Source organism: Saccopteryx bilineata, chromosome 1 (genome assembly GCF_036850765.1).
Source record: "Saccopteryx bilineata isolate mSacBil1 chromosome 1, mSacBil1_pri_phased_curated, whole genome shotgun sequence".
Classification (NCBI taxonomy): domain Eukaryota; kingdom Metazoa; phylum Chordata; class Mammalia; order Chiroptera; family Emballonuridae; genus Saccopteryx; species Saccopteryx bilineata.
Genome location: NC_089490.1, coordinates 224,930,691 through 224,947,633, shown reverse-complemented (window position 1 = coordinate 224,947,633; position 16,943 = coordinate 224,930,691). Strand labels below are relative to the sequence as shown.

General features: G+C 42.5%; 1 protein-coding gene across 4 annotated transcripts in view; it reads left to right on the top strand.

Moving 5' to 3' along the window:
- SMYD3 (SET and MYND domain containing 3) overlaps window positions 1-16,943 on the top strand; it is a 790,876-nt gene that overhangs the window by 628,249 nt on the left and 145,684 nt on the right. For all 4 annotated transcript variants that reach the window (XM_066253500.1, XM_066253501.1, XM_066253502.1 and 1 more), the window contains 2 exons: window positions 7,716-7,783; window positions 9,903-10,005. In XM_066253500.1, coding sequence (XP_066109597.1) covers window positions 7,716-7,783; window positions 9,903-10,005 — 171 coding nt within the window. The remainder of the gene's footprint in view (window positions 1-7,715; window positions 7,784-9,902; window positions 10,006-16,943) is intronic.

The following is a 16,943-nucleotide window of genomic DNA, read 5'->3' as shown; positions in this document are numbered from 1 at the left end:
AAATGCAGTAATTGCTTTATTTGATTTTTTTTTTAATTGAAGTGGAAACGGACACCATAACCATCCTTTACTGTTGTGAACCTTTTAGAAATACTTGTGCAAATCCTGGGATTTGTGATTTTGTCACTTGGGAAATGCTGCCTTTTGACTCTGAGCTGACCTTCCTTCCGTTGTTCTTCTGGTCTGGAGATTCAGAAACCTTTGTCTTCAGGGCTAGGAAAGATCATAACCGAGGATGCAGAGGAGGGAATTGGGTATCAGGAGATTTGGGAATTGGGTATATGCCTGATTTGAGTCATGAGGTGGATGAATATTTGCCATGACAGTAGGTAGGACCAGGAAATAAAATTTTGACTCTCTTATGGTTTATGAGAAGATTCTGGAAAAACAATTCTGTGTTTAATAAAATGTCATATTCCATGAAAGGAGAGTACTATACCCTGACTATAATACATACTATGCTTTTAAAGCTAGAGCGTTGTTAGTTATAGGAGCATTGGAAGAGGGCAGTTATTTTATATGGAAACCTCTTCTCTTGGTTTTCATACCTGCCAACTCTCCCTGCTTCCTTCCACCACAGAGCGTAGTGAAGCTAAATGCAGTACGTTCCCTTTTGAGAAATTACCTTCAGTCCCTCTAATTCATAAACTCTCTATATCCAAAGTATCCCAAACATTCAACTTATGCTTTAAATAGGGAAATTATAAAGGAGATGGAGATGGTCTTTGAGGAAACTTTATAGTTTGTTTAGAATCTGAGTTCCCTCTTATTTGTGTTAATATATATGTATGTATGCACTTAAATAAAAAGCATTCTTTGAAGTAGGTTAGAAGCCAGCTAAAGCTGCTTGCACACAGACACAGACCAAGTTCTTTGTAAAAATCAGTAATTAGGGCAGGGGGACAGGAAATGGGTGACCTCTTCTGTGATGGTATAGACTTTTGCTGTTCTGAATGGGTTGTAAGTTTTCTTATGGTTGTTCAACTTCACCATTAAAAGGTAACAGTATGGGCCCTGGCGGGTTGGCTCAGTGGTAGAGCGTCGGCATGGCGTGCAGAAGTCCCAGGTTCTATTCCCGGCCAGGGCACCCAGGAGAGGCGCCCATCTGCCTCTCCACCCTCCCCCTCTCCTTCCTCTCTGTCTCTCTCTTCCCCTCCCACAGCCGAGGCTCCATTGGAGCAAAGATGGCCCTGGCGCTGAGGATGGCTCCTTGGCCTCTGCCCCAGGCACTAGAGTGGCTCTGGTCGCAACAGAGCGATGCCTTGGAGGGACAGAGCATCGCCCCCTGGTGGGCAGAGCGTCGCCCCCTGGTGGGCGTGCCGGGTGGATCCCGGTCGGGCGCATGTGGGAGTCTGTCTGACTGTCTCTCCCCATTTCCAGCTTCAGAAAAATACAAAAAAAAAAAAAAAAGGTAACAGTATGGAGATGATTTATTCCTTGTGTCTCAATTTATCTACTGCTATAATAAAAGTCTTCTAGTTCAGAAAATTCGAGAAAAATGTGCAATTTAAACACAGATATGAAAATAAGACTCTGAGGTATTCCCTTTGGGTGTTGGTATTAATCACTATAGGAGAATTTGTAACCTTGGACACAAGTATCAGGTCTGGATCTAGAAGCTGAACTGAATGACATAAGAATTTGGTTCATAGAATATATTTTTTAAAGACTTTAGTTGTTTTTACAAAATAAAGAGGTTCAGTGACCACTTGTACTAACTCACTAGATTTGTATCATCTAGAAAAGATACAATGTTATAAAGGCTTTTGATTATCTCAAAAGAAAAATTATGAAGAGTAAAATTAACTTTTTAATATAATTTTATGGGAAATATTTTTAAAGTAATACTCAAACTCAGTTTTTAGAAAGAAATTTTTTTTTAATTGAAATACAGTAGTCTCCCATTATCCACAGTGTTTAGACTCCAGGACCCCCAGTGGCTGCCTGAAACCACAGACCATGCCAAATCCTGTTATACTATGTTTCCTATACAATTATATTTATGATACTGTTTAATATCTTTCCATCTTAACTAGGAACTTATCACACTCTGTGAGCATAACTTTTGCAGTTTGAGGTGCAATAGCAAAATTAGTATGGATTTCTTTATCCCTTTCACATTAATGGATAGAAGAATCAGTCCCACTCTAGGTCTTAGCAACCACAGCATGATTATTTTTTTCTTTTCCTTAGTAAGTCAAGAACTTTCACCTTTTCCCTTAAAAGAAGCGCTTATGACTTCTTTGTGGCATATTACAATTGCCAGCATCACTATTCTTGCACTCTGGGGCCAAAGGTGACTTGAACACAAGCACTGTGATACCTGTATGGTCCATCTAATAACCAAGATGTCTACTAAGTGACTAGTGGATGGGTAGCATATGCACTGTGGAGGTGCTGGACAATGAAATGGTTCATGTCTTGGGTGGGATAGAACAGGAAGGTGTGTGATTTAAAATGTGAATTATTTCTGGAATTTTCTATTTAATATTTTTGGATTGCAGTTGACCATGGGTAACCAAAAGCATGGAAAGTAAAACAAGGGGGATACTGTCATCCCATTAATATGCCCTCTAGATACATCTTTGTGTGAAGTATGCATTCATTGACTGGTAACTTGTGCAACTTTCTAAGAAAATTGTTTATACAAAGACAATAGTTTGAAAGATGTTTAAACTTATATTTCTGGGTGGTATTTCCATTCTTTTATTTCTTGGCATAAAGAGCACTTCTTTTCATATTTTCACTTAAGCACATACGGATATATCATCTACCCATTCTTTCATTTAAAAAAGAAAAAAACCTAAGAGCTACCTCATATCCACCCTTGCTATCAGCTGTATGCCAAAAATAATTTCTGTAACAGTTTTCTTAGCTAGTGATGAATGGAACCAATATTTTTAATGAAAGTGCGAGTAGACAAAAAATTAAACTTTTTATTCACTAGCTCAGTAACGCTGGCACGTAACTTCTCTCAGAATAATACTAAAGCAGAACTTGTTTAGTATTTGTGAAATAAAACTGGAAAACATCCTATTCACAATTGTGGTGTGGGGCAGAATGAGAGATGAGGGTGGCAGTTTGATAATGAAAATAGGAAAAGGAAAGGAAAGAAATTGAAGAATAAAAGGACAAGATGCAAGAGAAACAAGTGAAGGAGAAGCATGTAAGGACTATCATTCATTTATTCTTTCATTCATTTGCAAATAATTATTTTGTGTCTAAGTATAAGGCTCTGAGAATTTTAAGCAGAGAATCAAACTAGTCCGTGTTCATGTGATGGATAAAGTTGTCGTTCCATCCATTGGATAGATGGGAAAAAGGATGAAACAGAAATTGAACTAGAATGGAGAGAAAGGATAGACAGAAGTATGAGCAGGGACATACAAAGATTGGATGCCTAAGGACAAGAGAGATGGGAGGTTAACTTCTACTCCTTTTCATGGCACAGAACTACATCCATCTCTTTTCCATGCCTACACAGTACCTAGGTTTTGTTTCTGACATCTTCTCTGGTCCTGTTCTGGATAATGACCCTCTGGGCTTGCTGAGGACCGCACCCATGCAACCATCCATCTAGTAGGAAAAAGGTGTCTCAGTCTCTTTTGTGTACGGGGCACTGTGGTGGACATGGGAACACAGTGGTAATGAAATACTATCACTGCCTTCTGAGTATTTCATAGTCCAGTAGTGTCTCATGTCAAGTAAATATCTAACAGTGGCCAGTGTGATACATGCAGCTGACAAGAAAAGGAAAAGGCCTGCCAAGTCTAGGGGTTGGGGCCACGATTCCTGGAGCAGGAGACCGCGAAGTCGACGTTTCCCTCGTTCACGCTTTCTTTTTAAAAACTCCATCAGAGCCCTGGCCAGTTGGCTCAGTGGTAGAGCGTCGGCCTGGCATGCAGAAGTCCCAGGTTCAATTCCCAGCCAGGGCACACAGGAGGGGCGCCCATCTGCTTCTCCACCCCTCCCCCTCTCCTTCCTCTCTGTCTCTCTCTTCCCCTCCCGCAGCCGAGGCTCCAATGGAGCAAAGATGGCCCGGGCGCTGGGGATGGCTCCTTGGCCTCTGCCCCAGGCGCTGGAGTGGCTCTGGTCACAACAGAGCGACGCCCCAGAGGGGCAGAGCATCGCCCCCTGGTGGGCAGAGCATCGCCCCCTGGTGGGCGTGCAGGGTGGATCCAGGTCGGGTGCATGCGGGAGTCTGTCTGACTGTCTCTCCCCATTTCTGGCTTCAGAAAAATACAGAAAAAAAAATAAATAAATAAAAAAGAAAAAAGAAAAACTCCATCAGAATACCCGTTTTATTAGAAAAACATTTACTTTGCTTCACAGGGCAGAAAAGCATTTTCAATTTTCATTGGATTCGAAAGTTAGCACGTGAGATCTCTTTGACCTGGTTTTCTTTGGTGGATGGCATCATGTGAATAACTGATTATATTTCAGAAATATGCATTAGAATTCATATCCCAAAAATTGTACCCATTTTAAAAAGTTTAAAGTTTCCGAAAGAAAACACAAGACTTTTTTATCCTATATTTTTACCACCCATTTTATATATAAATATGGATAGGCAGTATACTGTTTCAACTTAATATAAAAAAGATGCCCTTAAAGCAGTTTAATGAGTGTATGTTTAAAATATGTGTACGTACGCCAATTTAGTCCCTGATCTGAAACTGCAGTTTTATCAGACTTGTGGGAGAAGAATGCCAAATCATGATAGGTTGTACAAGATCACATAGAAAAGCTCTTTAGAGCAGGGCAGGAGTCTCAGAGGACTCGGCGCTTTCTTATATGTACTTGACGTCATTTCATATAAACCTGATTTAGAGAAACTCATTGTCGCTGCTTTTTCCTTTATAGAAACTTTATAACCAGTCAGCATCCATTTATATCACTGGTTCACCTCAAGGCCACAGTGGCCTCTTCCACTCTCTTCTTGATGGGCTTTGGTCCATGTTATCCTGAGTTTATGTCTCCAGCCCTAAATGTTCCCCTGAACTCCACTTACTTCTTCTCAGTCTTGCCTTGGATGTCTAATAAGCCTCTTCAAATTTAACACAACTCGGCCCTGGCCATTTGGCTCAGCGATAGAGTGTTGACCTGGTGTGTGGAAGTCCTGGGTTCGATTCCCCATCAGGACACACAGGAGAAGCGCCCATCTGCTCCACCTTTTCCCTCTCCTTCCTCTCTCTCTCTTCCCCTCCCACAGTCAAGGCTCCACTGGAGCAAAGTTGGCCCGGGCGCTGAGGATGACTCCATGGCCTCTGCCTCAAGTGCTAGAATGGCTCTGGCCACAATGGAGCAATGCCCCAGATGGGCAGAGCATCGCCCCCTGGTGGACATGCCAGGTGGATCCTGGTTGGGTGCATGTGGGAGTCTGACTGCCTTCCCGCTTCTAACTTCGGAAAAATACAAAAATAAAATAAAATTTACCACCACTTTGCAACAAAACTGTAGGATTTCCTCCCAACTCTCTGCAGCAAACTGTTTTTTTTTTTTCTTTCAGTTTTCTTCTGTTTTTTATTTGTCCACAAACTTAATAAATAATTTTCTTTAACAAATGCAAGGAAGATGCAGGAGCACCAGGGAGTGTTTGCTGTTTTGGGATTGCTGTCTGTGCTGTGGGCACCAAGAGCTGCGGCTTTGGGTTCTGTCTGACCTTGGTAGGCCAGCCTCCAGCTGCTCCTTCTGTCTGTGACTCAGACCCCAAGGATTTTCTCTCTACAGCCACAGACCGAAGTGGCATTATTTCTCTTTCTCAGAATTGTGCAAAGCTGTACAGTGAATGGCAACTGCAGACTTCGGTTCAAGTCTTAAACTTTAGCCTTGACTCTTTCATTCCCCATATGCAATCCATCAATAAATCTCTTGGCTACCACCTACTTCTCCCCACTTTGACTGCTACCAGGATCCAAGCCACCATCCTCTCTTGCCTGGGCTGTTGCACTGACCACCTAACTCTTCCCTTTACTGCCATCCTTGTCTTTCTATAATCCATTCTCTCCAGCATGATCCTTTCAAAGTAGAAATCAGATCCATTCACTTCTTGGCTCAGAATCAACCCTGTGGCTTTCTGTTACTCAAAACTAAAATCCAAACGTGGCTATAATCTCCTATATCAGGGGTCCCCAAACTACAGCCTGCGGGCCGCATGCAGCCCCCTGAGGCCATTTATCCAGCCCCCACCACACTTCCAGAAGGGGCACCTCTTTCATTGGTGGTCGGTGAGAGGAGCACAAGATGTGGCGGCGGCACTTATGTACAGTACTACTTCCAGTGATGTGGGACGCACACGTCACAGCTCCGGAAGCGCGTCATATCACTTGTTACGGCTAGCAGTGACAAATATGGAACCGGACATTGACCATCTCATTAGCCAAAAGCAGGCCCATAGTTCCCATTGAAATTCTGGTTAGTTTGTTGATTTAAATTTACTTGTTCTTTATTTTAAATATTGTTTTTGTTCCCGTTTTGTTTTTTGACTTTAAAATAAGATATGCATACTGCACATAGAGATTTGTTCATAGTTTTTTTATAGTCCAGTCCTCTGACAGTCTGAGGAACAGTGAACTGGCCCCCTGTGTAAAAAGTTTGGGGACCCCTGTCCTATATGATCTAGCTGCCTCAATGATCTCAGGTCTTACCCCTCCTCTTCCTACCTACTCTGCTTCAGTCACACTTATCTTTCTGCTGTTACTCTTTACCCAAGAACATTCCCACCACAGGGCCTTTGCACTTGCTCTTTCTCCTGATATGAACTTTTATTCCCTGGATATGTAAATGTTCATTTCCACAGTCCTTAAGGTCTCTGAAATGTCACCTCCTAAAGAGCTTTACTGAGCACGTTGTCCTCTGTCCCGTTACCTTTCTTCCTTAGCATTTATCCACATATGACATGTTTCTGTCCTTGAGTTTTATCTGTCTTCCCCGCTAAACCTTAAGTTTCATGAAGGCAGGAATTTTTTTTCTTTACTGCTCTATCCCCAACCCCTGCCCTGAGGCATTGATGTGTGGCCAGGATCTAGATTTTCTGGTTCAAAGTCCAGTGCTCTTTCAACAGTTGTGTGGCCTTCCATGGGTTTAAGTTCCTTGAGCACAGTGATTATATGTTTTATCTATTTTGTCCACCTCTTTCTAGGGAATAGGATCATGCTGTATACTCAGTGAGGGCTTACCTGTGCCTGGCAAATGCCCTGGCTTGTCTAAACGACTTCCTGTGCTCACAGTGGTCTGTCACCATTTGGCTCATAAGCTCACTCAGGGCACTTCAACTCTGTGGGACTAAGTGACAGACTGCTCTTACGCATCAGATACACAGTGACATTGGGAAACTGGAGGCAGTTTGAGTGAAACTCTGACATGGTAGGAGTCTACTCAGAAAAATAGATTGTGTTCTGAACTATGAACATTTTACGTGGATGCGTAACTTTACGGTGTAGGAATAGACTGAAATTCATAGGCCCTGTGCTGGTTTGCACCTGACATTTTCACAGGGTGTTGGCACTTCTGTAGTTAACCATCTGATGCTCTTAAGGAAAGTGTGTCCTGGGTATATTCTTTTGTAAATGAAAGAGCATTCAAGGTTTGACTTGGATCTTTCCAAAGCTGCTACTAGAAGACCCCTACATTCTATTTTGAAAATTTTGTTCTCTTGCCTGTGAAGTTTCTTAGGTGACTCCAGTAATCCTGATTGTCCCCCCTTGTTTTTACAGGTGATCTGCAATTCGTTCACCATCTGTAATGCAGAGATGCAGGAAGTCGGCGTTGGCCTATATCCTAGGTATGGCAGACAGGGTTTCATTTACTGGAAGAAGCAACCTAACTCCCACCCAGCCCACCTTGTGGAGGTCGTGAGAAACGCTATGGCAGCAGCTACTCCAAGGGCCAGGCTTGAAACCTGATGATAAATTACAAGAAAATGGAAAGTGTTGTTTAAACAAAACAATTTTATAACCCCACGTTATATGCGGTGACAATGATTTTCAAGGGGTGCGTCGCAAGGATTTTTAAAATACCTGACTATTAGCCAGGGCACTGACCTCTTTTACCTTAGATTAAAAAAAATAAAAAAATGACAACAGCCAAGACAACAATAGCTGTCTGGTGTAAATAAATCAAAAGACTTTTTTTTTTTTTTTTTTTTGGTAAGATTGGCAAAAATCATAATCTAGCTTTTGGTGTACTGTAGAATTTCAGTAATTAATTTGTGTGCCATGAGATGAAAATCGCAGTGATATAGAATAACAAAGAGGCAGACCTCAGACCTCAGTTCTTGTTTTCAGGAACTTTGGGTCAGAAGTTGGGGGTTGTGGTGGCTAATGAACCATTACATCAGGATGAAGTTGGTTACTCCCCTCACCCTGGCCTTGGTCTCACTCCCCACCTCCCAGTCTGAATACTTGATTATTTCACCGGTCTTACTGGACAGCAGCATGTGGGTTCATCTTATCTTTAGTGTTGCATATTCGAACCCCATTGCTCCAGGAGACCAGAAGACTGGCTGTCACTGGAGTGACTGCCTGCCTTTGTCACTGGAGCGACTAGACTGTCCTCCCACAGGTTCTCCAGTCACCACTAGTTTCCTTTTGTTTACACACTGTCAGGGTCTAGATACAAATACAGTCTTTTTATAATTAATTGTGAGTCTGAGAATTCCACTTTTCTTCCATCTCACAAGCATCATGACCGACAGCTGTATAGGTGTGGCTCCTCAAAAGCAGGGACGTAGACTGGTTCAGCACGTGTACTCTGAGTTCCGACCACCTGGTTCAAGTCCATCACCACTTACTAGCTACATGTCCTTGGGCAAGTCACTGAACTTCCATGTATCAGTTTCTTTATCTGTAAAATGACCTTCATAAGATTATCATGTTGATTAAATTTGCTAAACAGGCTCACTTACAGTTATTCTAATACTTATCAGATATGGAGACAGCTTCAATCCATTCTCTTTCTCAGATGGTAAAAAATTCACCTGCAAGGTGATAAAATTACTAGGCTTGGCCCAGGATGCAGCAGGATCCAGTTAGCAAGATCATGGTAGCTTTCTCTTTAAGAAAAAGCACTCCCAGTTATTATTCATGGTAGCTGTGGCGGTTCAGGCAGGGTTCTGCTCCTCCAAAGGAGCTAGGTCAGTGGTCCCCAACCTTTTTTGGCCACGGACTGGTTTAATGTCAGAAAATATTTTCACGGACCGGACCGGCCTTTAGGGTGGGATGGATAAATGTATCACATGACCGAGACAAGCGTCAAGAGTGAGTCTTAGATGGATGTAACAGAGGGAATCTGGTCATTTTTTAAAAATAAAACATCGTTCAGACTTAAATATAAATAAAACGGAAATAATTTATTCTTTCTCTGAGGACCGGTACCAAATGGCCCACGGACCAGTACTGTTCCGTGGCCCTGGGGTTGGAGACCACTGAGCTAGACCACTGAGGTCCTGTGTGGGGAAGGTCAGCAGATGTCGGCTGTGTGATGACTGCTGCATCCCGTTATCTGTCTCAGACATTATTTTTTTGCAAGTCAGTTTTTTCCCATCTTCATGTCGAGTTGTCTTACTGCCTGGTATCTAATGAGATACCTACCCACCCCCAAAAAGAATTCAGAAAATGTTTTGGTTTTTCTTTCTTTTCCCTGAAGTGTTTTTATTAATAAATATCCTCAATTAGCCTCTGTCTTGGGGAGCATTTCAGTTCATAGGAAGAGGGCTGGTGACATTTCTGTGGATGCCCCCAGAGGACTCCATCCCTGTGCACTGTCAGCCTTACCTGTCCTTGTTCCCTCCTCCCCTCAAGCTGAAGTGTCTTGTACCTATTGTATTCATTAAATTTAGATATTTGACTCTCTCTGCCAAGCCATGATGGTATCCCTCTTTTTATTTTTGTCCTTGTCTCCAGTATGTCATTGCTCAATCACAGCTGTGACCCCAACTGCTCGATTGTGTTCAATGGGCCCCACCTCTTGCTGCGCGCCATCCGGGACGTCGAAGCCGGAGAAGAGGTAAGGAACCCGTGTTCCCACTCCTCTTCCATCAGAGAACCTCTCAGTGTGGCCCTGAGGGACAGCCTCTTGTTCTCCTGCCACGGAGAAAATGCATAGTACCCCCAACCCAGCAACTGACATACCCACCATTATTTCTCCCAGATTATAGATGGGCTTTTTAAAAATTACCCTTTTTTCTGGATGATGACAGTTCTTGCTGCATGTGTGTGAGAGAGATGTGTGTGTGACAGTGTCTGTGCTTTGCTCACATGATAGTTTGATGGCCTCTCACATTTCTGCAACAAGTCGTGCTTTTTACCTTTGTATGAAGAAAGCAAACGAACTTTACTCTCTTATGTTGTCATTGGACCTTGACTAACCTATCAGCACATGGGTGATTTTTCAAGGGAACACAGGACAGAGAACGTGACCTGTAGCCGTGGATTGGCCTGGACCCTTCCAGTGTTGCAGACTGCCAAGCCAGCCTCTTCTGATGAGGAACCTTCTCAGAAGTCCCGGGTCTGCAGATGGGGTGCTCCAGGCTGCCTGCCTGAGCCTGCCCAGGGTGTGCACAATTACTGCCCTGAGTTCTGGGTTAGAGATATTTATGCTTCATAGAACTCAGTTTCCTTCTACCTTCCAACTTATTATAGTGGATATTTATTGCAGGGAAAACAGCCTATCATAAGGTTTTATTGCATTTATACAGCACTCAGACAATAAAACCTAAACTCAGAGGTACCATATTTTATGTCAACAAGGATTTGGCCTTGATCAGACTCCTCCAAACTGATTTTCAGCTGAACGAGCTGTTGCTTCTATAGATACTTATTGAATTTCGAGGTACACAAGATATCTGTCAACAACCTGGGGAATTGAGGGTTTTTTGGGAGCTATATATGACTTCAAGACAGCTAAGAAGGGGAACTGCAGTCCCTGTTCAGCCATGTTAGCTTGGGAGCTGAGGGCGGGCTTCTGCTGTTGATAATCACGACTATGACATTGATGCTGATGGTCATGTTGTTTTCCTAAATTAAAAAAAACCCAAAACAGGTTCCTTGATAAACAGAAGAAATATTGGAAATGATTGGAATTTTAGGAAACAAAGAAATGATCTGATATTTTGTTTTCTAGGCTTGGCTCAAGGCCCTCTCAAACATCTCTTTTTTGTAGCTTTTCCTAATCTCCCAAATTAAGGGAAGAGCCTCCCCTCTGAGATCTCCTTTATAGTGGGCATTCATATTGTAATTTTCCAGCATTCATTCTGGCTCTTCTGGTGACATCTCTATTCAGCCCCAGCTTCATGAGGACAGGTAGTTGTATCTTACTTCTGTATCTCCTTTAATAGCAGCACTGTGCCTTATACTCCAGAGTCATTCAGTAACTCAGGCAGACTGCCTTCCTGTTAAATCAAGCATGTCAGAAGGACCAGTGCCTCTCATTGGGTGCGCTATTGGCATTCTGATGGGACACTTGTGGATTGCGTAGGACTATTGCATCATTGATGAAGGCCGGTGTCCCTGCTCAGTTAGTGCCTGTAGGCACCCCAGCACCTGAACCCACCTTGCATTTTTAAAACTGATCCCTTGGGGCAGAGGCTGGGTAGAAGGAGAACCGTGAGAAAAGACATTTTGAGGTTGAGAAATAGGTGATTCCTTTTTTGCGAAAATATTTGCTTTACTTAGTTGAGTAAAAGGAAGCAAATTTAGAAATTTTGGTAATTTTGGCATCGGCTTCACGTTTTATCTTTCTTGCTCCCTAGGGCCCCTTGGGTGGTCGAGGTGCTGCCTGGGTTGTAAGGGGTGGAGGGCAAGGCTACACAAGGGAGGCCTGTGCCCGTGCACATGGATGTCCCTCTGAAGCGTCCATGCTTCAGAGCTCCTCAGTCTCTGTTTGTGGAGTGAACAAATGGGGAGTTTGCCAAAGACAAAACCAGAGGCAGAACAGGCCCACCTCCAACCTGAAGCTGCCCCCCAGTCCTCAGCTGTGTCCGACGGGCCCTGGAAAGAAAGGGACGTGTGAGCCAGCACGTTGCCAGTGTGAGGTGGGAACATTTCAGACCTCGGACAAGGAGCACTAGGAAATGGTGTGGCCCCACAACAACAGAAGTCACCATGCTAACTTCTTACCCCTTGTTTCTCTCCACATCAAACCCCCCTGTAACCCCCATTTAGACCATTTTCCTTTATACCAGCACCATTTAGAACACTCTGTCATGGAAGGGTTTTCATTGTGTTGCTGCATTATTGGCTCTGCTGTTAGGTTTGGGGTTTTCTGTCTCCTTGTCCAGCGCCTCCTACAGAGGTAAGTTGTGGCTTACAGGCTAGATTGCCTACTGCTGCCTCTTCAGGGTTTTGTTTAGCTGTGAAACACTTATTATCATCTGACAATCTTCTACAACATGTATTAGAGAAGAAAGCTGGACTGTCCAGACCACTGCCATGGGACTTCCCCATTGGAAGCGGTTGTACTTGTTACGAACAGCGCCACTGGCTGCCAGCACTCTCCAGAGCCATGCCATTGGGAGGAATGTGCTTTGCATGAATTGAGCTTATCCATATCCCTAATGTCAGTTTTAATCTAAAGTGTTCAGGAGTTAAGGCAGTCTGATTCTTCTCCCAGTCATCTTTCCTTATTTGCTCAGTCATTTAACAAATTCACTGTCTACGTCCCGGGTCCCTGCACTGTGGTGGGCATTGGGGGTGCAAAGATGAATACGACTCAGCCTTGTCTTCAAGAAGTCAAGGCACAATGAAAGAAACTGACACAAAACAGAAAACCAGAGTAGAATATGCAAAATACAGGAGTATAAATGTGTAGGGCTTTATGGAAGTTCAGAGTGGGGGCACCCAAGTGGTAGTAAGGGGCAAGGGTAGGGAGTGGTCAAGAAGGCTTCCAGAGAAGTGACTTCTAGACTCGTAAAGCATCTGTAGAGTCAACGTTGGCTAAGACGGGGAAGGTGTTCCATACAAAGGCACAGAGGCCAGAGACAGAATGGTGAATTAATTCAAAGAACAGGAGCAGTTCACATTGATTGACAAGAATTCAGATGTGACCAGCAGATGGGGGACAGGCAATGGAACACCACTGAAATCTTTAAGCAAAGAAACTGCATGATCAGATTTACAGTGTGTCGGCAAGGTCACAAGAATGAGGGTCAAGGTGATGCGTAATTCAGGCAAGAGGTGATGACAGCAGCTGGAAGTCAGGGGGACTCAGGTGGTGGCCCTTGATGGGAGATCTGAAAAATGTAATATATAGAAGCAAAAGTGAGCAGGATGTGATCACTGAATGGCCATGAGGGCATAACAAAGAACAGGAACAAGAATAGCACTCAGGTTTGACTTCTTCTAAAAAGTGAGATTTTTCAGTCTTTGTTTTAGTTCAGAACCAGTCTTTGCATAAACACCTATAATTGTGACAATGTTATTCCAGAAATGGAAATGGAGCCACTTTTTAATTTGGTCACATCCACTCAGTTGTATGTAATGAAAAGATGGGCTTCATGGAAAAGGGCTTCATTTTGCCTTGAAATTTTCAAGGAAATTTGCCTTTGAAAATTTCACATCAGTAGCCAGCTAATCTTTTCACGTTGTGACTGTAACACTGGCATGACTTGCTGCACTTCCCATAACAGCTGCATTAAGATGGGAGGGCAGTGGTCAGTGCCATTAATATGATAATGTGATTTTGTTCTGGTCCATGAAAGCATCCACTGATCGATGGCAAGGTTTAATGTTCATGTTCCTGGTAAATAAGCCCTGTATTTAGTGAGCAGATCTCCATTAAAATCGGCGAGTCAGTGAGTCTTTAATAAAAGTTTTCATTTTTGGCTGATAAAATGATTTATCTGTCATTACCATTTAGTAGTCTGGCTAACTGGGGTGGTTTCTCCCCCAAATATGAACAAAGATGTTTTTGCCATTGAGACCTTCACATTGAGACTCTTTTTATTTTGTGAAGTTCAATGCCATGAAAGAGGCACAACGGGGCATGGGGCAGTGTTCATTGAAAGAGGCGGATCTGAGCCAGGCTTCAAGGAGGAGAGTGTCCTGAAGGAGATGAGAGTGGAGGAATGGGCATCGGCTAGCTGAGGCAGAGACGGGTAGTCCACATTGGCATTGTGTGTGTTCAAAAGTATGCAGTGTTCGTAATTGTGACAGACTCTGCAGGGTGTATGGAGAAGCGTTGGGACGAGAGGCAGACAGAAAATGAGTTGGGAAGCCTTTGTGTGCTTTTATCCCATAGACCAGTGGTCCCCAACCTTTTTTGGGCCACAGACCGGTTTAATGTCAGAAAATATTTTCATGGACCAGCCTTTAGGGTGGGATGGATAAAGGCACAAAATAAAATTATGTGACTGGCGTAAAAACTGTAGTATTTTTAAATATAATTGTTGAACTTACGAGACAAGCGTCAAGAGTGAGTCTTAGACGGATGTAACAGGAAATCTGGTCATTTTTTAAAAATAAAACATCGTTCAGACTTAACTATAAATAAAACGGAAATAATGTAAGTTATTTATTCTTTGCAGACCGGTACCAAATGGCCCATGGACTGGTACCAGTCCGCGGCCCAGGGTTTGGGGACCACTGCCATAGACAGTGAGAAACCATCAGGAATCTTCCTGTGGAGGAATGGCATGATCAGATGTGAGCTGATCTCTCTCAAAGTTGAGAAGCTGAAAGGGAGACTGAAAGCAGCAGGGAGGCCAGTTAGAAAGCCATTGCATAGTCCTGGTGATGTTTCCAAGCAGTTACTGGGTGATGAGGGAGGTCTGAGAGTCTGTTTATTGGGCTGAAATGAAATAACTAGTCTCTTGTTGCCCATCCCCCACCTGGCATGATCATGCATGAGTTTTGGCCTTTGTTATCAAGTCTTGGGTGAATGGAGTATATTTCTCTAGTGTGGCATGTCCCAGACTGTTTGGCTTCACACTGGGCACATTGTAATCACCCTATAGCTCGTGCCAGTTGATCTGATCTGCGAGCTGGGGCTGAGGACTAAAGGTGATGGGCTGGATTGAGAATGAGGGCCCTAGAGGGGACCCAGGAGGGAACACAGATCAGCTCATTTTACCACCTCATCTAAGGCAGCCAGGGACCGGAGAGCCCAATAGAACAAAATGGATGTGTATGCTGCCCCAGACTTACTAACAGACTGCTTTTTTTTTTTTTAATTTATTTTTTTAAATACTTTTATTTTTTTAATGGGGTGACATCAATAAATCAGGATACATATATTCAACTATAACAAATCCAGGTTATCTTGTTGTTCAATTATGTTGCATACCCATCACCCAAAGTCAGATTGTCCTCTGTCACCTTCTATCTTGTTTTCTTTGTGCCCCTCCCAATCCCCCTTTCCCTCTCCCTTCCCCCCCCCCCCCGTAACAACCACACTCTTATCAATGTCTCTTAGTTTCACTTTTATGTTCCACCTACGTATGGAATAATGCAGTTCCTGGTTTTTTATGATTTACTTATTTCGCTTCGTATCATGTTATCAAGATCCCACCATTTTGCTGTAAATGATCCGATGTCATCATTTCTTATGGCTGAGTAGTATTCCATAGTGTATATGTGCCACATCTTCTTTATCCAGTCATCTATTGATGGGCTTTTTGGTTGTTTCCATGTCCTGGCCACTGTGAACAATGCTGCAATGAACATGGGGGCTGCATGTGTCTTTACGTATCAATGTTTCTGAGTTTTGGGGGTATATACCCAGTAGAGGGATTGCTGGGTCATAAGATAGTTTTATTTTCAGTTTTTTGAGGAACCACCATACTTTCTTCCATAATGGTTGTACTACTTTATTCCCACCAACAGTGAATGAGGGTTCCTTTTTCTCCACAGCCTCTCCAACATTTGCTATTACCTGTCTTGTTAATAATAGCTAATCTAACAGGTGTGAGGTAGTATCTCATTGCAGTTTTGATTTGCATTTCTCCAATAACTAAAGAAGATGAGCATCTTTCCATATATCTGTTGGCCATTTGTATTTCTTCCTGGGAGAAGTGTCTGTTCATGTCCTCTTCCCATTTTTTTATTGGATTGTTTGTTTGTTTGTTGTTGAGTTTTATGAGTTCTTTGTATATTTTGGATATTAGGCCCTTATCTGAGCAGTTGTTTGAAAATATCATTTCCCATTTAGTTGGCTGTCTGTTTATTATGTTATCAGTTTCTCTTGCTGAGCAAAAACTTCTTAGTCTGATGTAGTCCCATTCATTAATTTTTGTCTTCACTTCTCTTGCCTGTGGAGTCAAATTCATAAAATGCTCTTTAAAACCCAGGTCCATGAGTTGAGTACCTATGTCTTCTTCTATGTACTTAATTGTTTCAGGTCTTATATTTAGATCTTTGATCCATTTTGAGTTAATTTTAGTACAGGGGGACAAACTGTAGTCCAGTTTCATTCTTTTGCATGTGGCTTTCCAGTTTTCCGAGCACCATTTATTGAAGAGGCTTTATTTTATCCATTGTGTGTTGTTGGCCCCTTTATCAAAAATTATTTGACTATATATATGTGGTTTTATTTCTGGACTTTCTATTCTGTTCCATTGGTCTGAATGTCTATTTTTCTGCCAATACCATGCTGTTTTGATTGTCGTGGCCCTATAATATAGTTTGAAGTCAGGTATTATAATGCCCCCAGCTTCATTCTTTTTCTTTAGGATTGCGTTGGCTATTCGGGGTTTTTTATAGTTCCGTATAAATCTCATGATTTTTTGCTCTATTTCTTTAAAAAAATGTCATTGGAAGTTTGATGGGAATTGCATTAAATTTGTATATTGCTTTGAGTAATATGGCCATCTTGATTATATTTATTCTTCCTAACCAAGAACAAGGTATATTCTTCCATCTCATTATATCTTTTTCGATTTCCCTTAACAATGGTTTATAGTTTTCATTATATAAGTCCTTTACATTCTTTGTTATGTTTATTCCTAAGTA